Source organism: Amborella trichopoda, chromosome 3, assembly GCF_054954075.1.
Source record: "Amborella trichopoda isolate Santa Cruz 75 chromosome 3, AtrichopodaSantaCruz75HAP2 v2.0, whole genome shotgun sequence".
NCBI classification, from domain to species: domain Eukaryota; kingdom Viridiplantae; phylum Streptophyta; class Magnoliopsida; order Amborellales; family Amborellaceae; genus Amborella; species Amborella trichopoda.
The window spans coordinates 60,003,176-60,023,147 of record NC_142338.1 but is presented as its reverse complement, the minus strand read 5'-3'; the positions used below and the strand labels follow the sequence as shown (position 1 = coordinate 60,023,147).

General features: G+C 36.3%; 1 protein-coding gene across 4 annotated transcripts; it reads right to left on the bottom strand.

Annotated features, from left to right (window-relative positions):
• Window positions 1-10,097: 10,097 nt before the first annotated feature.
• LOC18421440 (YTH domain-containing protein ECT4) lies at window positions 10,098-16,998 on the bottom strand. Of its 4 annotated transcripts, none has more exons than XM_020669083.2 (9): window positions 16,448-16,998; window positions 14,978-15,106; window positions 14,679-14,835; window positions 14,282-14,358; window positions 13,592-14,176; window positions 12,521-13,102; window positions 11,926-12,138; window positions 11,367-11,513; window positions 10,098-10,769 (listed from the first exon to the last, which is right to left on the bottom strand). In XM_020669083.2, the coding sequence occupies exons 1-9, from the start codon at window positions 16,514-16,516 to the stop codon at window positions 10,557-10,559; spliced, it is 2,172 nt and encodes a 723-aa protein (XP_020524742.1). In that variant the 5' UTR covers window positions 16,517-16,998; the 3' UTR covers window positions 10,098-10,556. The 4 variants fall into 4 exon arrangements, with proteins under 4 accessions (XP_020524742.1, XP_020524783.1, XP_006826301.1 ...); XM_020669124.2 differs by having other exon boundaries at window positions 14,679-14,781; XM_006826238.4 differs by having other exon boundaries at window positions 14,978-15,054; window positions 16,489-16,998.
• Window positions 16,999-19,972: the final 2,974 nt, after the last annotated feature.

Here is a 19,972-nt window from a genome sequence, read left to right as displayed (position 1 = left end):
TTATCAATTCACATAATGTCCCCATGTAAATTAATTTGTAAATTTTAGGAAAATTATTAAATATATCCCTTATAGTTGGCTATATCTCAAACTTACTTTTATTTTTCGATTACTATATCTATATCCGTTTCTAGCTTCTTCTTTTTCTCGTAAAAGTCATTTTTACCCTCGTGACGGCTTTATTAAATTCGTGGTGGGTGCCACAGACTTGACACAATTGTGGTGCTGGGTAGATCCAAAACCGACTTTGTCCCCCTCAGCCAGGTTTCTTAGATGCCGTCACGAACATAGCAGGTCCGTGACAGTCTCCCCATGGCAACTCGAAAGCTTCTTGGGCGTCAAAAAGCCCATAAACCGTCACAAATATAACATGTCCGTAAATGTTGTCACAACTCTAATAGAGCCATGGCGGTTCGGAGGGTTATACATTGTATCTCTCCTAATGAGAGGAAGAGGGGCAAGGATTTGTTTAAAGAGCACCAAGGATGTAATAGATCCGTGGTGGGGGCAAAACGATCTTTTATACAAAAATAACTAGAAAACGGAGGGATATATTAAATGAGAAAGAAAGGTACGTTCCTAATAAAGAGAAATATATATATATATATATATATATATATATATATGATAATTTCACTAAATTTTAAGCATGGAGCAAAAACAAATGACCTCCAAATTTGAACAATCGACAGGGGCATTCAAGGCCTAACCTTATCAAGAACACAAGGCAAATATGGGAGACGGCCAATTTAATGCTTAGTTTGATACTAACTAAACTTGGTACTTTAAATTTTAAATTATACAAGTTTGGGACCCAAATAAAGATGAGTCCATATTATGGGGCATTTTTAGGCCTTGGATAAGGTATCATGCACGAGATGTGCTTATGATCATCATTATTCAAGCTTTATCTCAACTATTTGGAATTGACTACAATAATCTTATTTCATTATTTCGCTCTTTCAAAGGTCATACGTTCAATAAGACCAACAAGTTAAAAAACATTCAATGTGTCTATGGTTAAATTCCTTGTAATGTTGGATGACTTTTGTCAATTTGACAGCATGAGGCTGAATCAAGTAGGGGTTAAAATTGATAGGAGAAGTTATTTATGAGCCCAACAAGAAGCAAAAAATCTACTTAAGTTATTTCCAATAGCAAAGAATTTCAAATAGGTACCTTAGTCCAAAAGCTGAATTGACAGTGGGTCCCCACCCCAACCCCCAAAATTTCAAAACTCACCCACCAGATTGCCTTCCCAGCCTTTCCGAGAAAGAAAATCAAATAACTTTGAATTTATAATTTTGTCTATAAAGATATCATTTATCTTTTGTATATGGAAGCCACAATCATTCCCATTAATTATTGGATGGCTAGAGATGACTCATGAAGTCTGAGAATTTTTTTTTGAAAATTTGTATCTATTCAATGACACTTTTACAACCACCCATTTTAAAATTTAAGGGACAGGAATGACCATCTAAAGGGATTGTATACACAAAAACCATTTATCTTTTGTACAAAAAAGTCACAATAATTCTTGTGCCTTAAATTTCAAAATAAAAAGTTGTAAAAGTGTCATTAAATAGTCACAGAGCTCCAAAGAAACAATTTGTTAGGGGCAGCATTAAGCAAGGACTCAAATCTTGCACCTTTGATGCCAAAAAGCCATTAGACTGATCATGGTAACATTAGACTGATCATGCTAACCTCATGACTTATTGATATCAGAAAATGGATTTCAAACTATATATTTTAACAGATTATTTGGACCATTTAAAGTGTTCACATATGCACCAAAGCTGCACAATCTTCAAAGATTAAAATTTCAATACAAAAGTAGATTTCCAAAACATCATAATTGTTTTTGACACTAATACTGCATTTTTCGGTGGGTTTCGATGCGTTGCTTTATTTTTTATCCCTTAGGCTCTTGCACGCCAGAAAACAAAGACAAAAAGAACCACCAAGAAACGTTTCTCTTTTTTTTTCACTAAGCTACCAAGAAACCATCTAGTCATTTTTCCTACCTTCAATGTACTGCAAAAGGAAAAAAATAATACAAAAAATTGGAGGCCCAAAAGGGTTTCATTTTCTTGTCAAAGGGCCATTCTCATCTCCATGACCTTCTTATGAGAATTGGAATGCTTATAGCTCAAAAAACTCGGACTCTTTGCGGGTCGATACTCGGGCAACAGCCTCCCCGACTTAAACCGAACCCCACACGCGTTACAAAGTGTCTTCGGCCCAAGAGGCCCAGCCCTCCATTGAGGCGTCCGTTGTGCTAAACAATGGGTGCACCTCCTCGGCTGACTTGAACTGCAAGACTCGTTTGTTCGATCCAAAGACTCGCTACCCAAATCAGTGACACCCTCATCTGACTCGGTGACTAGCTGATTCGAGTCATTAGTATCAAGTGACTCGTTCAATATGTGAGTTGAACCGTTTGATGGCTCGTTCTCGGGTTTGGTTTGGATAATGAGCTCGCTCTCGGCGAGCCAATAGGCTTGGTGCAGAAGTGGCGGGTCATAGGCGGCTGACTCGTCGGTTGACGGGGTGGGGACGGGTAGGTGACAGGTGCGGCGCCTCCTTTTGGTACGGGCTTTGCAGGGGATTTGTACGGGATGGAGGGGTTTCATGTGGGACGGGCCCGGAAAGTGATTTACCGGCGGATGGGTGGCCGGAATTTCACCGGAGAAGCAGTCCTCGACAAACTCAGATAGCCATTCGAGGCCAATGTTTCCTTCTTCCTGTCAAAATATCCGTTCTCTTCGTGAACAAAAGATTAGGAATAATGGTGGGGAAGAGGGGGGAAAACAATTCAGGCTTTCACTTTAACCCTAAGAAAAGAGGGAGAGAGAGAAGAATAATACTGAATAGAGAGGGAAGAATGCTTCAACTCAGTAAAAAAAAACCAATTTTTTGGAAAAAGGAAAAAAATGCAGAGTTAAGTAGCTATTTAGAGACATCAGTGGAGTGTTGAAGAAAGAGACTCAATGGTGGGAAAAAAAAAGCACGGATTTCAAAGGGAGTTTAATTTCAAAATAAGAATAAAAATGGAAGAATACAAGAAGAAGGAAAGAAATGGGAAAACCCACAGAACAAAAAGGGAAAGAAAAGCAGAAAACAACTCAGTAAATTAAAACTTTTTCTTTAAGTAAAGAAAGAAAAAGGGGAAAATGTTGAAAGAAGTCAACAAAAAACAAAAGAAGGCGGGCAAAACTAAGAAAGATACCCATCAAATGTAACTTCACCATGAGAAACATAGAAATGGAGTGAAAATCTCAGAAACTAAAGAACTGCAATCAATTTAAATAACCAGTAAAACAGAGAGAAATAAACGGAAATTGCGCAACAAAAAGAAAGAAGCAACAGAACAATAAGTATGGATAAGAAGTTACAGCTGAAGAAAAGCTCTTCTCGTCTGGTAAGAACTCTTCAAGCGAAGTGAAGCTTCCAATGTCGGATACAGATTGAGGAGAGAGAACGGGGACTGCTTCCGGTGCCTTATTTGCTGGCAATTCGCCGGAAAAAGAGTATCCCAGTGGTGGGTCGCCGGAAAACACCACTTTCCGGCCAAATTCCATGTCAAAGCTCCTCCAAAAAATGAAGAGAGAGAGTGAAAGAAAGAGAGAGAGAGAGAGTTCAAATGATTTGTGGGGGAGAGGGAGGGCATGGGTGGTCTTAAGTGGCTTTCGCGGTGTCGGCAGGGATGAGGGAGAGGGGTAAAAAGGTCATTTGGAAAATCTGCTTTTATTTCCCTCTATTTTTGGCCTTTTTTATTTTGAAATCTTTCCCGGCGTTTCAATGCGAAAAGGGCCCGTATCTTCTATTTTCGGATGACGGATTATGCCCTCAATATTTTCTGAAAAGCGCCAACTCACCCCTCGAATTCATTTTGGCTCTCTCTCTCTCTCTCTCTCTCTCTCTCTCTCACCCCTCGAATTCATTTTGGCTCTCTCTCTCTCTCTCTCTCTCTCTCCTATTAAGTGATAAGGGATATCAGTTTAATTTTTAGTTCTCTCTCCCTCTCCTATTCAGTGACTAGGGATTTCAGTTTAATTTTAGTTGTCTCTCTCTTATTCAATGATTGGGGATTACGGTACTCTCAAGCCTATCCACTGATTCAGGATTTCAGACTAATATCTCATTATATCCATTTCCCAATGGACAAGCTTTTTATATTTCTCCTATATTTCTTCCTATCCAACGGTTGATTCTGAATGGACATTTGAGATGACCCCAATCACAATATCACATGTCCATATTTTTATTTTTAAATGTTTTTTACAAACAATTTTGACACTAAATATTGGGTGTCCACTCTTCTCTTAAACTTGCACATGTAAAAAAATAGAAAAAACATATGCTCAATAAAATAAAATAACAAAAGTGACCATCAAAGTTTCAAGGATATTTTAATCATTTTATTTTACTAAAAAAGTTATAATGTTTTTTTAGATGTGCCCCATTTAGATGATGGAACATACTAAATTTCAGATTCATATAATTTGTAGAAAAATATCAAAACTAAATTACTCGGAAGCGTCAAGTTCTAGATTAAACAATCAGTGGCTCTCTCAGTCAAAATTGAACGGTTAGAGGGGAGGAACTATATATATATTCGATACAATAGAAGAAGTATATAAACATTTATCTTTACTAATAATGAGGAATGTCGGTTTGCTTTTATCTCTCTCATGCTCATTTACTAACTAATAGGGAATTTCGGTTTACTTTTTAGCTCTCTTTCTCTCATGCCCATTTTACTAATAAGGGATTTCGGTTTCCTTTTAGCTTTCCCCTCCCTCACTTTCGTATTTACGAATTGGGGATTTCGGTTTGATTTCTCTCATTTTCCAAGTTGCTCTCATTTATCAAACATAGGAAGCCACCAAATTTTAGGACAAAAGTGGTGGAGCACAAATGACTGTTCACCAAATTACAAGAGAATTGTGCCACTTGGGTACTTTGGTAATTTTAGATTTAGTTTGAATTTCATGATCCTTTGCTTTAGAGTTTGCAAAATAGTAAATGAGAAGAAGAAAACGTGGGCCTGGAATTAAATATATATATATATATATATTTGTCTCAAAACTTTTTCACCCCTCCAATGCAAAAATACAGCTTACAGCTGTCCTACATAACCATATCCTCCACCACATGAAAGACTAGTGAGAGGAAGAACCCTAAAGAAAAAGGAGAGGGGGAAAAGGACAATTCATGGTGTAGCACCTCAAAGAGAGAGACTAAGCTTAAGCTTTTCTATGAAAGAAAGGAGTTGCTACTTCTAGGTTCCACACTTTGCTTGTGAAGATCTGAACACTGGATCTAGACCTCAAATTTTCATGGGAACACAAGTGTTGAGATATATGAGCATGTGGACTATGCCGCTGGTTTATTTCTACTCCCTCGGTCAAATGATCTTACCTGGGAGGGTTTTTTCAATCCGAGTTTTTGTTGAATCACCTTAGAATGATAAAATGCGACTATTCTCAAAAATAAAAGATGGATGCAAATTGTTTTCTCTTCGGTGCCATCCACATGTATAAAGCATGTATACAAATATGGGGTCCATCTAAAAACAATTGAAACTAACCGTCTGAAATGTTTTTTTAATAGAATTATTATTTCTAATTCTTAAAATTTATTTTTTTTATATTCATGATTTCCATGTTAGAGATTACATATCTTTAAATATTAAATCCAAAAAACCATCTTAAAAATAGATTTTTTAAAGGGCTTACATTTCTACATGTGTGGGCTTGGCCCACATGCTAACCACATCCTTTTTGCTTATTTTTTTTTAAATTGAGATTAATCTACGGGTTAAAAAGGTTATACTCCAAAATTTGGGATCCTAAAACTAATCCTAGGTGAAATTTTATCTGAATGAGTAAAAGAACAGTATACTTTCGAAAGAGTAAAATATCTAGCACAGAAACACACTAGAGAGACAAGTGAAAGACAGTTATGTGTATTAATGATGGCAAAAAAAACAAACATAACGAGAGAGAGAGAGAGATGTACTGATCATACCAAAAAAACCTTAACTCTTTGTGTTCATTGCATTGAGATATTGGGACCCATGGAATAAAGAAAGTAGACGAAAACGGTAATAAGAGGTGGCGTTCACTACATAAAGAAATAGGGACCACTTAAATCAAATGGACACAACGGTAAAACGGAAAGAAAGAAATAAGTAGTTCTATTCAAGTGAAACGGGTTAACATGAAGAAGGAAGAGTAATTTTAGGGAATGGGGCTGGGGCACTGGTGGTTAGACTGAGAGGAGCCCAAACATAACAAACTAGGCTCCATTCTCATCGTTTGCACTTCAAAAAAAAAAAAAAAAAAGGCAAGGGAGAGTCAGAGAGAGACCAATGTTAACACACACATTGCAAGTCAGACTCGTGTGGTTGAGAACCCGATAGGGAAGCAGAGAGAGAGAGGACTTCGGTTCATCTCAGAGAGAAAAAAAGAAGAAGGAGAGTCAGAGAGAGACCAATGTTAACACACACACATTGCGAGTCGACTCGCGTGGTGGAGAACCTGATAGGGCAGGCAGAGAGAGAGAGGACTTCGGTTCATGTCAGAGAGAGATTCTTTAACACATACACTCACTTATTGAGTCTAAACCTGATAGGGCAGGCAGAGAGAGAGAGGACTTCGGTTCATGTCAGAGAGAGATTCTTTAACACATACACTCACTTATTGAGTCTAAACCTGATAGGGCAGGCAGAGAGAGAGAGGACTTCGGTTCATGTCAGAGAGATTCTTTAACACATACACTCACTTATTGAGTCTACTCGTGGAGTGGAGAACCAGATTGCGGAGAGAGATGTCTTCGATTCATGTCAGGTAAAATACCCATTGAAAAGAGAATATGATATTGAGTCTACTCCACTCCGAGTGGAGAACCAGACTGCAGAGAGAGATGTCTTCGATTCATGTCAGGTAAATTTACCCATTGAAAAGAGAATATGATATTGAGTCTACTCGCGCCGAGTGGAAAACCAGATTGCAGAGAGAGATGTCTTCGATTCATGTCAGGTAAATTACCCATTGAAAAGAGAATATGATATTGAGTCTACTTGCGCCTAGTGGAGAACCAGATTGCAGAGAGAGATGTCTTCGATTCATGTCAGGTAAAATTACCCATTGAAAAGAGAATATGATATTAAGTCTACTCGCGCCGAGTGGAGAACCAGATTGCAGAGAGAGACGTCTTCGATTCGTGTCAGGTAAAATTACCCATTGAAAAGAGAATATGATATTAAGTCTACTCGCGTCGAGTGGAGAACCAGATTGCAGAGAGAGATGTCTTCCATTCATGTCAGGTAAAATTACCCATTGAAAAGAGAATATGATTGCAGAGAAACGATGTCTTCGATTCATGTCAGGTAGAGATAGATGTCTTCGATTCATGTCACGTAATTACCCCTTGAAAAGAGAATATGATTGCAGGGAGAAGATGTAATCGATTCATGTCACGTAGAGAGAGATGTCTTCGATTCATGTCACGTAGAGAGAGATGTTTTCGATTCATGTCAGGTAAAGTTACCCATTGAAAAGAGAACATTGAAAAGAGAATATGATAGCAGAGGGATTCTTTGAACTTTTTTGCATGGTTGGTTTGGAACTTCAAGCTTCCAACTGCTTCATTCACCTTAAATAAAAGATATCCCATTGAAAAGAGAATATGATCGCCGAGGTATTCTTTGAACTTTTGCATGGTTGGTTTGGAACTTCGAGTTTCCAACTGCTTCATTCACCTTAAATAAAAGATATCACTCCCTTTGCAGCTTGATCTTTGAACTAAACCGACTTCGTGAATGAGCAGTTCAAAGGGAGCAATTCCGAACTTCAAGTTCAGAACCAATATCTTGGCCAAATACTCCAGTTTGGAACTGAAGTTCTGAACCAAGGATATTTGTGAAAAATAGAAAAAACTAAAAAAAGGCACAATATAATCATGATTGTGAAATATTAAAACTAATTTTTTAGTTCCTCAAAAAATTAAGAGATCGCCACCATTATCGTCAACTTCATCATAAAGTTTTTGTAACTATTAATAACTATCTGGGGTCAGCAATATTGTAACTATTAATAACTATTTGGGTTAGCAATACAAATCCAGGTCCGTCATTCTGTTCTATCAAAAATTATACCCTTAGTGAGGCTATAAATCTCTATATTTTTTCTCACGACTTCCCACCATATCTTTCTAGACCTACTCCTTTCTTTTTAGCCTTCCACTTAAACCAATTAGCACTTCCTAATAGGTGTTGTATTGGAATTTTGTTGTACATGGCTAACCCAACTAAATCTACTTACTCTTATCTTAATAGGTGTTGTGCTGGATAAATCTATTTACTCTTATCTTAATAGGAGTTCTACTGGATCTTTGTTGTACACGGCTAACCCAACTAAATCTATTTACCCTTATCTCAACTAAATCTACTTACTCTCATCTTAATAGGTGTTGTACTTAATCTTTGTTGTTCACTACTAACCCAACTAAATCTATTTACCCTCACCTCAACTAAATCTACTTACCCTTATCTTATCACCTATTAGAACTATCTAAATATACCTTCTCTCAAAAATAAAAAAAAGATATTAACGAAGAAAAAATTATCCATAAAATCCATGATTCAATATTTTGATATGCGCAAGTGCAAGGCGAACAAAAGGCAGTTTGTTGGGCCTCAAAGTAAAAGATGTTGGCGGAGATCCAGGTAGCCAAAAGAAGGCATGCATTCCCCATACGCCACACCCGCCATAGAATACTTAGTCCTCTTAACATTTAAACCACTCAATTCAAGTGATTCACAGGTAATTGGAGACCCATGCTCTCTAACTCTCTCTATACAAATAAATAGAATGGCAGATGTTTATATATAAGGATTAGCACATAAACAATCAAATTAAATCTGTTTACTTTTAAAACAAAATGATCATAATTAGTTACAACCATCTGATTTGAAATTTAATAGGTTAGATGTGCCTCAAAAAAAAATTTTAAAAAAATTGAAGTGAATAATTGCATCCACCAAAACTCACATCCAAAGGTCAAAATTAATGTGGTCACCTTAAACCAAAGATAAAGGATCTCATAATATACTTTCCCATATATTATTTAGGCCATCAATTTTAAGTATTTTCAAAAGGAAAATGGATTGATAGAGCTAAAGCCCATCAAAATAACTAAATCATCACCTCATAACTCAGCATTGAAAAACCTTTATATCGTTCATCTCAACTTGAACTTCATAGTCGTCAAAAACAAAAACAAAAAAAAAATATAGACCATATCTTTAATGCATATTACAACTTATAATCCTTATCATCTAAACCGTATATTTAACTTAAAATATAAACTTAAAAAATCCATAAGAACTGCACCATTTTTTTAGTTTCAAATTTTATTATCTGTCCTCAAAATTTATTTTAGAACCATCATAGATATTTCTATCGCTGAATGGAGGGTTTTTATTTTGTGTTCATAAAACTTATCCGCACGATCTACAATATTTTTTAAATATTTAAATTTTATAATTAGAGATGAAAATCTATTTTCAAGCCATCACGAAAAAATTTAAACTGAAAAATTCATCTTTCGTCAAGACATGCCTTATTCTAATTGTTTAGAGCCTCAACCTTATACAATCCACACTCCAAAAACCGAGGCTAACCAATTCAACTCGCCTACAAAAGAAATCTCAGTATGTATGTCTGGTTTGATAAAATTTTTGTGGAACTCTAGCATAGTAAAAATGTACTTTCAATAAGTGAGTGGTGATACGGTGGGCACAAATCCCTACTACATAGTCCCTTGCTTAACTCCCAACAAAAAAAAAAAAAAAATTGAAAACCTAGCCCAAGTTCTTTCAACTTCACAACACAATAACTCATCGAATGTATGTACTTGCAGTCGGCAGGGATCGGATTCAACACTGCCTGACTAAACAAAAAAATAGGTGCCGCATCGAATGATCTTAAGAACAAAAGCCTGGTTAAAGATGCCCAATGCAAATGAAAACAAGCTATAATTGCAAATTAAATAGAGTATCCTCAGAATCAACCCCTAAGATATAACCCAAAACCTTTTTTCTCTATTGGCCAATACTTCACCTGGTCGTCCTTTGAGGGTACAAAAGCTTAGGAACCCACTACATTTACAAGGGAGAAGGAAAAAAAACAAAATGAAAAGACAAGAAGAAATGGAAAAATAAAGAGAGACAAAACAAAACTAAGTCAACGCCCCTAAAGACTCTTTTAGAGACAAACAACTAGAAATCCAAGAGTATCTCACTCTAAAAAGGAATAAATGCAAAAAACTCGGGTCAAAAGAAGCTGATAGCGACTGAACAAGAACTGAATATAGCAAACCCTGCGAAAGCTTTGAAAAAAACTAGCTTACCAGTTCTAGCAAGGACCATGACCCCTCTCTTTTATTGCTCGAAGATTCGGCTCTTCGGAACATTGGGCCTTGACCTGTTCTGAATTCTAACGGCAATCTCTGAGAAAACCTAGCGCCAAATAACGACAAAATCAACAACCATTTGCTGATGCATCAGAAGCTTTCTTTTCAATGGTCGATGATGGCTTACTAGCTCCCTTTGGGACGTCTCCATTTCCTACTCCATTTTCTTCGGCAGGCTTGCGGTCCACAAGAACAGGGGCAGAATCCTTTGAAGTGACATCAGTGGCCTTCGGTTGCTTTGGCCTCTGACCTTCCTCGTCATCAGCACCACCCTCGCCAGCCTTTTCATTCCGAAACAGAACATATGTTAGCAACAATTTCATCTAAATCCCATTTTCTTACATTGCACTAGAAGGAGAGAGAGGGAGGAATTACGCTATATCTCAATTTCCCATAACATCCTCTCAAGGACAACTGAGACAGTTTCAAGAACACAAGAAGCTGAGGTCTAACTTAAAAATTCCTATGTCAATCACCAAAGAGAGATGCCTAAAACCCAACAGAAGTGGCACTTGCATTCAACAACAAATGTTCTACTATTAAAAATACACGTGTTTTCAACACATATTAGAAGGAAAAGATCATCAGTCCCAATCCCATGCACCAAGTGTAGGAAGCCAATCTCCACTTTTGGTGGCCTATCCAGGACAGTGGTACCACAGATGAAATATCTGTTTGTCAAAAATATGGGTCCAACAAGCTGTGCCTAAGACATAGGGTAATTGCCACCGCCCACCCCCCCAAAAGAAAAAGAACTCTAAAAAGCACACATAAGCATGCCTGAAATCCATTAAATTGAAAAAAAAAATCCCTACTCCGAGTAGAAGCTTCGTAGTGATAATTTTCAAAAGGCTAAATGACAGAGAAGAAAACTATACCTGCTTCTGCAACTGCTGCTGCTTGGCTCGTTTCTCTTGAATGGCTTTCTGACGTCCATCATAGTACACAAAATCATCAAGCATAGATGACCTAAAGCCATACTCCTTGAAAATTTTGAGGATCTCAATCCCTTGGTCAAACTTCACCTGCAGAAGAAAATTTGAGAAGCTTTTGATCAAGAAATTTATACCATTTCAAAGGCGTTTAAAACTTGTTTTGTCAGGTCCAAACAAAGACAAGCATTTGGGAAACCTCAGATAAGAAAAAAAAACGAGGTAAGTACTCAAATTAAATTCATTAAAGTACATTGGCCAATAAACAAGGAAAGAGAAAGCACTCAAATTCGACGTCATTTACAAGAAAATCCTCTAAAAGAAACATTACACCCAGAAATTGCCATACCAACTTTGTAAGGAACATGAATAAACAAAATGAAGGTTTTCTCATTTTTATTAGAAAAAGAAAACAAATTGAAGTATTGTTTGAGGAGGCACACATGCATAGAGAGAGCAAAATGAGAGATGGAGAGCATATAGAGAGAGGGATAGTATAGCCTACCTCTTGAGTGTCCCTACTGTTTGTCACTGGTTTATTATCATTGTTCTCAAGGATGATGTGCTTCAACTGATTGTTCGGGACATCCTTCACAACATGCCACTTTACAGGGAAACAACCGTTCCACTTGTCTTGCTGCCAAAACTCGACATTCTTGTTGAAATCAACTGGACCCACCATTTCTGCAACTCCAAGAAATTGCCCGCTCGCATTTACCTGAAAATGCATAAAACAAATACAAAAATAAGCCCTGGTCAATAATTTTCATACTCTCCAAGGATTGCAACATAAGGCGCAACCCAATCGAGCTATAGCTTGAACACATTCGTCAAAGATAGATTTAAAGAAAAAAACCGAGAAAACCATTCAAATAGCAAAAAAGCCAAACATAGGCATTTCCAATAAATTCTGGAGACAATTTGTAAAAGGAATATATTCTCAAAAAATTTGTAAAAGGAATAGGCCATTAAATGAGCCAACAAAATCAGGAGAAAATGTTCAACCACGGCTGCTAGCCCCAATAGACACCTCAAAGAATTATAAGAAAACAAAATTATGAAATATACAAAAATTAAAGAAGATAGCACCAAGGTCCCACCGAGAAAAAGAGGAACACAGGGCAGCCCCCAGTTTTCTCCTGAGCTTCTTTGTATGCAGCATCCAATTTCTTGTTCCCATTGGGTGTGCTAGCCCATACGCTGTATTTGATACTCTTGTGAATATCATCCTCACTGTATGACTTGATTATAAAGAACTTGGCATCTGAGTACTTCGTAACAAAGTCTGGTCGATTGTACTGATCTTTGTTTGGGATTGTGCTTACATCCTCATTATTGGCATTGGAAAGGAGATTCTGTCCTTTCACAGCTAATGTAATGTTTGCTTGGAGACCTCTTTGGTTCTTGAAACGAGCAGCTCTTGGACCTCTATTTTGCTCATTCAACACATCCATGTTTTCATTACCATATAAGGATCCATTTCCTCGGCCCCTTGTTTTGTACTTGTTATCGACAGCCACCCATCCCCGTCCATTGGATCTTGAATCATACCCACTGGATCCAAAACCACCATTTGTTCTCACTGAGCTACCATGGTGGTACATTCTGTTGTTTGGGTAGATCCTGTTCATGAAGGCAGGAGTTGGAGCCATGCCAGAAGCCGGTCTCGGATGATGCAAGCCCTGAAATTGAGCCACAAAAACATAGATTAATAAACTTACAATACACACCACACCCTTTTTCTAAGACGAAAACATTGCTATGAGAAGAATCAACCCACACCAACTTCATATTAAAAAAAAATCAACCCACATCAACTCTTCACATAATGTCTACAAGGAACATAGCTTTCTGTGTCACATGTTCATATCATTGTGCACATTAGGGAGCCCTTCAGGAGAGTGTCCAAATCCAATTCAACATGAAATCAATTGATACATAAACCCAAATAGAGTAATTTAGTAAACAGTGTGTGCACACACACGAATACACAGTCTCACCTAGGACATGTGCACATACATGCAAAACAAGATAGAAATAAAACCATGAAGAGAGAGTGAGATCAACAGATGAGTAGAGCATCTTACAAGAAGTGGACTCAATAACCATAACATGAAAATTACCAAAGAACACCAAAAGCCAAGATAATACAGATGACAATGGTGGCATACCATAAGATGGGGCAGAGGCCGAAGATTTTGGTTTCTCTGAGTAGACATGCTATTAATATGGGAAAGTGCTGAAGAAACAGAGTTGCTAGTAGCAGGTCTTGACTGTCCTTCCGGAAAAATAGGACCATCCAACCAAGGTCCAGGTGATCTTGCTCCATCAAAAGCAAATCTTGGGTCCTGATAACCAGGAGTAACACCACCAGTCAAAATACCCCTTGCGTAAGAACCATTGGAGTTCGGCATTGCTGATGAGTAACTTGGCCTAGGAGCACCAGTACCATTATTCCCATTAGCAGTACCGTTTGGAATAGCATTTGAATTTCCATTTGAACCCTCTAAGGGAATAGGCCCCTGATCAGGAGCAACAGAGGTAGACACTTCTCCATGTGCTGTTGGGGCTTGATTTGAGTTATAAGGTGCGCTGGGTTGAGTGGGTTGCTGATAATACGGTGCACCATACTGAAAGTGTTGAGGGCCATAGAGTTGACCATCAGGTCCCATAGTAGGGACAGGCGAGCCAGCAGGGGGGTACGGGCTATAAGAGGGATATGCATATCCAGGGTGGTACATATCCCCATAAACTCCCTGAAGAAGAACACAATATGTTATTGAAATACCATTCAACCAATTAAAGCAATTGACTACAAAAGAAAAAAGCAACCCAAATAATATGTGCAAAAAAGAACATACAGGAGGAGGCATATCCACTCCATCAGGGTGCACATATCTAGGATAGTCCTCCCATTCACTAATAGGAACTTCATAACCTGGAAATCCAAGGGGAAAATAAAAAGAACAATTATTTCCAAATTTCAGATTTTGCTGAAGCCATAAGGACTTGTGAGCATAGCATGAAACATAGGAAAACGCTGAAAAAAAAAATGACCAAAGAAAAAATACATATAACAAAAAAGATTTGAGGGCAGTGAAAAATAACAAATGGGCAAAAAATTTAAAAAATAATAGAGAAAAAACGTCAAAATAGAGATGGTTAGAAGGCAGCAATGAAGAATATATATCCATTAGAAAAACAGGGCTCTCCATATTAGCTAGAATTTGTTATACTTGTACTGAAACTTATACTTACTTCCATAATAGTATGAGGACGCATATCCATTAGGAAGATAACACATGTTAGGATCCATGAATTCCTGAAGTACAGGAGTTGTTGAACGATCAGAGGAAGGAATCTGCACATTGGTTATGTCACGAGCATCAACAGAACCATACTGGACTGAAGAAGGCTGTTACCAAAATTTAAGGGTTACACAATGGTCTCTATAAACCACGAAGAACATGGTGCCTGTGTGTTTAACTCAAGCATCTCATATAGGCAACCAGAGCAAGTACGCAAGCAAATAATTTATTTATGATTCCATATGGTACCTTTTTGGTAGCCTCAGATACTTCCTTTGGCTTGCCCTGTGACTCTAGTGACAATTTCTGCAATAACTCTGTTGCTTCTATAGTGGAAATTGGTGAAGGATAACAAATAGTATTTCCAAACAAGAGATACTGCACCAAAAGCGCAATTACAGTTCCATATAAAAATTAAATGGAAAATATATGTCACAGAAAACACTTTCTTTCTCATGCCCAAATCAGTGTAGTGAATCTGAGACTGGTATACTCAACCAAAAACATTTTCTTTCTCATGCCCAAATCAGTGAAACAAATCTGAGACTGCTATATTCAACCAAACACGACATTAAAAATAAATAAATAAATAAATAATTGAAGGGGAGAATCGATGAATCACGAAAATTGAATACAAAAAGTCAAATCTTTTGAACTCATTCAAAACCCCAGAAAAAAGCTTTGAACAGTAAAAAAATATAGAAAACAAGAAGCAAAGACATTCATGTTGTGTAACTTGTAAACACGGTAACTCGGTCTAAATAAAAAAAATTCCATAAATCTAATATCAATAAAACACCAAGCTCATCGCATCCATCCCAATAGACCAGAAACATGCAGTAGAGTTGCCTCGGAAGTAATCCCTGGAACGAGTAAAATAATTTGAAAACAAAACTAAAAAACATCAATATCACAAAGAATGATTCCCTAAGTACTGATTTGTAAACCAAAACAACCCCCCACAATTTTCATTTTATCTTCAAACAGATAAAATATTAATAATTTAACATAATATCATAAAACACAAAAGATCAAGGAGGAAGATTATTAAATAACGTTTTATACTTTCGAGACCAAGGAATCAGATCCAAGACATGTATTGAAACAAAGCACTCCAAATAACGAAAAAAAGTAAGCTCCACAGAATCACAAAGTTCAGAACTTACATGACAGCTCCAAAGAATTGTAAATTACAGAACTTACACCGCAGGCATGACAACTTGCTTCTTTAAAAAAATGACATAAAAGGGGCGCTTCAAATTGGTGAAAAAATTCAATAGATCTATGACCCAGGTTAAAAAACATATCCCGAACAGCACAATTATCAGAATAAGAAGTAGAAAACCAAACCAATCTCAGAAAGATATCTGAACGTATAACCAAGTACAGTTCCATGAAACTATAAGTTCTGTTCTAGTTAGGAGTACAACGTAAGCAGTAACTCAAACTCCTAGATCAAGAGAAAAAAGCAAAAAAAAAAAAAAAAAAAACCTCAGAGCTTATGTAATAAAAGGTGAAAATAAATTACATGAAATTCTCGAATACAAATAATCAGTATACCACGAAAAATAGTATAAAATTCAGATATTATTCATAGCATCTAGACATGAGCCCTAATCAAACCCTAGAAACCCAGAAAAGCTTCTAGTGCAAACAAATAATAAAAAATGACATCACATAAAATATTATCATCAATATACAAACTAAAGAAAAAATTACCAACAAATCCACACGAAATAAATACCCAGATTCAAGGATACGATCAGCTGGTGCAACTACGGCCGCCATATTCGAACTAGTGAGCAAGATCTAGAGTAACTCCAAGAGCTCTTCAGGAGATAATAAACAAGTAAATCAGTCCTATGAATACCAATGCCAAATAGACTACACAACCCAAAAAATTACAATAGATAAACCCTAATGAACCAGAAGAATCACCAGAGTTACTCCCAAAACCCTAGAACTCCCAAATCCAATAACCTAAGTTTAGGGGAACAAATCAGTCCTATAAACCCTAAGAGAAACCCTAAACACCAGATAAAACGTTATGAATCGAACCCCCCTTAAACCCTAGGGCACCCTGATACAAACCCTAGTTTAGGTTAACGGGTCACCCCTGAATCCCTAAAGGAAGGCAATATAAGGCCAGAAAAAACCCTAGAATGGAGCGACCTGCGACCTAATACGCCTTGAAACCCTAAGGCAAAAGGGTCGAGAGTGAGGATCTGGGTTTTAGGGTTTCAAGGGGAGGGGAGAGAGGGAGCCGCCGTAGCAGGGTTTAGAGAGAGAGAGGGTTTTGTTCAGGGAAAAGCGGTGATTCAAATAGCACCACGGCTCTCGCTAAGAAAACCCGGATATTTTCAAAAATGGTTTTACTCAGAGAAAACCCGCAAAACCCTAATCCTAACGCAAACGTGGATATATCTATGCACGTGCAGTGCTCGAGCAACCCCTCTTTCTCTCTCTACTTTATCTCTCTCTTCCTATTCTTTCATCCCTTGCCTTTCCTCATTTACCTCACTCAACATTTGGTTAGTATCGGACACCCGCCCCTCTTTCTCTCTCTACTTTATCTCACTCATTTCAGGGTGCGGTTTGTGTAGAGCTTAGGCTTTAAACAATCAAATTAGAGCCTACTTTTAAATAGAGTTGCGAAAGGTAGTTTCAATATTGAAAATCTTTTTCATAGCCTTAAAATATATTTTTATTTTTATTTTTAAATTTTGAAGTTTCAAAAATAGTGTAGATCGATAGATTTATGAAAACTTAAAAATCTTGAAAATTGACAGTACAAAAATGCGTTTGAAAAATACATTATTTTTAACACTTGAGATCCATTTTTTTCTTTTATATCGAGATAATCAATTTGAAGATATTTAAGCATCAAAACAACCTCTTCCAATGAAATTTTTGAGGTAGGCTCAAATTTGATTGTTTAGAGCCTCGGCTCTATATAAACTTTTCCCCTCATTTTATTGTTCAGTAGAAAATATATTAAAAAAAAATACGTAAGGTTGCAACATTAAAATGTAGATTTAACGTGCACTCCAAAAATATATCATAAAGAGTATTTTTTACGTCGGAAAACTCTCTAATTGATTATCTCGATGTCGACATGTATGATTATGAAAAGAAAAACGTATTTCATGTGCTAAAAATAGTGTATCTTGCAACACATTATACAGACCGTCCATTTTCAAAATTTTCATGTGTTTATAAATGTACTTGATTTGAACTATTTTTAGAGTTTAAAAAATTATAATTAAATATAGAAATAGATTCTTAAGCCTCTCAAAGAATTTTTTATACCAAATTTACATTTTTTATACATCAAGATGCATGTACATGAAATAAAATGGATTTCAAGTTTTAGAAATAGTGCATCTTATAATGCATTTTTTTACGGTAAATTTTCAAGATTTTCAAGTTTTCATAGATTTGCTCGATCTACTCTATGTTTTAAGCTTTAAATTTTATAATTAAATATGAAAATATATTTTAAGGCTATCACAAAGATTTTTAATATTAAAACGACATTTCTCAACACTATTTGAAGGTGTGATCTACTTTGATTGTTTAGAGCATCGGCTCTATATAAATCCCACCCTTTTAAAAACAATCCAAAAAATAAGTTAAAATGTAAAAATGAGTATTTAGAACCAAAATACTTTACAATATTTGTCAAAAAGGGAGAAAACATATAAACCATATTGAAATAAATTTCTTATTTTTTGGATTTTTAATTTTTATGTGAACTTTTTCAAACTTGGGAACTTCACTACCAAAACCAGGCTTAATTGGACCCACCCATGGGCTGATCCTAGGTACCCCAGCAGGGTCCGGTTTGACTCAGTCTGTATGTCTCACATTGGTTGCAACCTTATATAAACTTTTTCCTTACAAAATTGGAGAACTTTTTATTTTTATATTAGCTTTGCATCCGGTTTTGATCGTAAAATTTGAAGATTTCAACGTCTTTGGCCTAATGAAACAAATTTACTAAGGAATGGACTAAAGGCACAGGTAAGTGGATTTAGTAAGGGCATGACTCAAGGCATAGGTAGTCAGGATAGTAAGTGCCACAATATGACGTCTTGAATTCTATTCCTACTATAGATAACGGACCCCTTCTCCATTGATCTAGCCATAAAATATAAACGAATTCAATGATACAGAGTTTAGTTAGTGTAGTTATTAATTTGAAGGAGAGAGTTTACATAAGGCATTAACTTTATACAGAAGTAATAGTGCAGTTGAATTATAAAAAATGTAGTTGAATTATAAAAAATAATACCAGTAATAGGAAGGAGAGAGTTTACATAAGGCCTTAACTTTATACAGAAGTAAGGCAACCCTCAAAAAGCTAATAGAAACAAGTTGTTAGGACGCTAAAAAAATCACCTGATTTGTCATCTTGACTTCTAGATGTATGAACATGAAAAAAAATTTATTTTAAATCTTAAATATAGTCCATCTTGTAATATATTATTTGGATCGTTCATTTTGAATATTCTCAAGGTTTATAGATGTGCTCGATAAGAATCATATTTTGAACTTTAAATTTCATTATTATGGGTGAAGATAAATTTTCAAGCCATGTTAAGGATTACAATTGTTAACTTATGTTACAATTTACCCAAAAAAAATTTTTATGGTACAAGAATGTCACTATCATCTTAATCACATTTGATTCGCCGTGTGTCAACTGAACTTGAAACCCAATAAAGTTGTTTTGGAACTTTGTAACATGACCCTAAGTGCTCGATTTCACATATGAGGGATGAAGCTAAGCAGTATACAAGAAGGTCATAATACTCTCGATCGCATTTGAAATTTGTGTGTCAACTGTACTACAAAGTCTATTTAAGTTACTTTTAAATTTCGTGACATAACCCTAGCTGCCCGATTTCACATTTGAAAGATGTGACGACGCAATGTATAAATCGACCGCTTGGGTTAAATAAATACATTGGTAATTTTTTAATACTCTATGCACTATTTTTCCTCTAATTTTCTTGATATATTTGTACGATGCCGTGAGCACTTTAAGATTACCAAGTCATCTTTTTGCTCATATTTCATTATTAATAATATTCTCCCTCTAATTTTCCTAAAATCGTCCCTAATACTATGAATTTAGTTTAGGAATACTAGATCACCTATTTCACCACATTCCATTGTTTGTATCAATCCATATGCACATTCAATCAAAGTGTCTTTATCTCTAGCTCCTACTTTTTATTT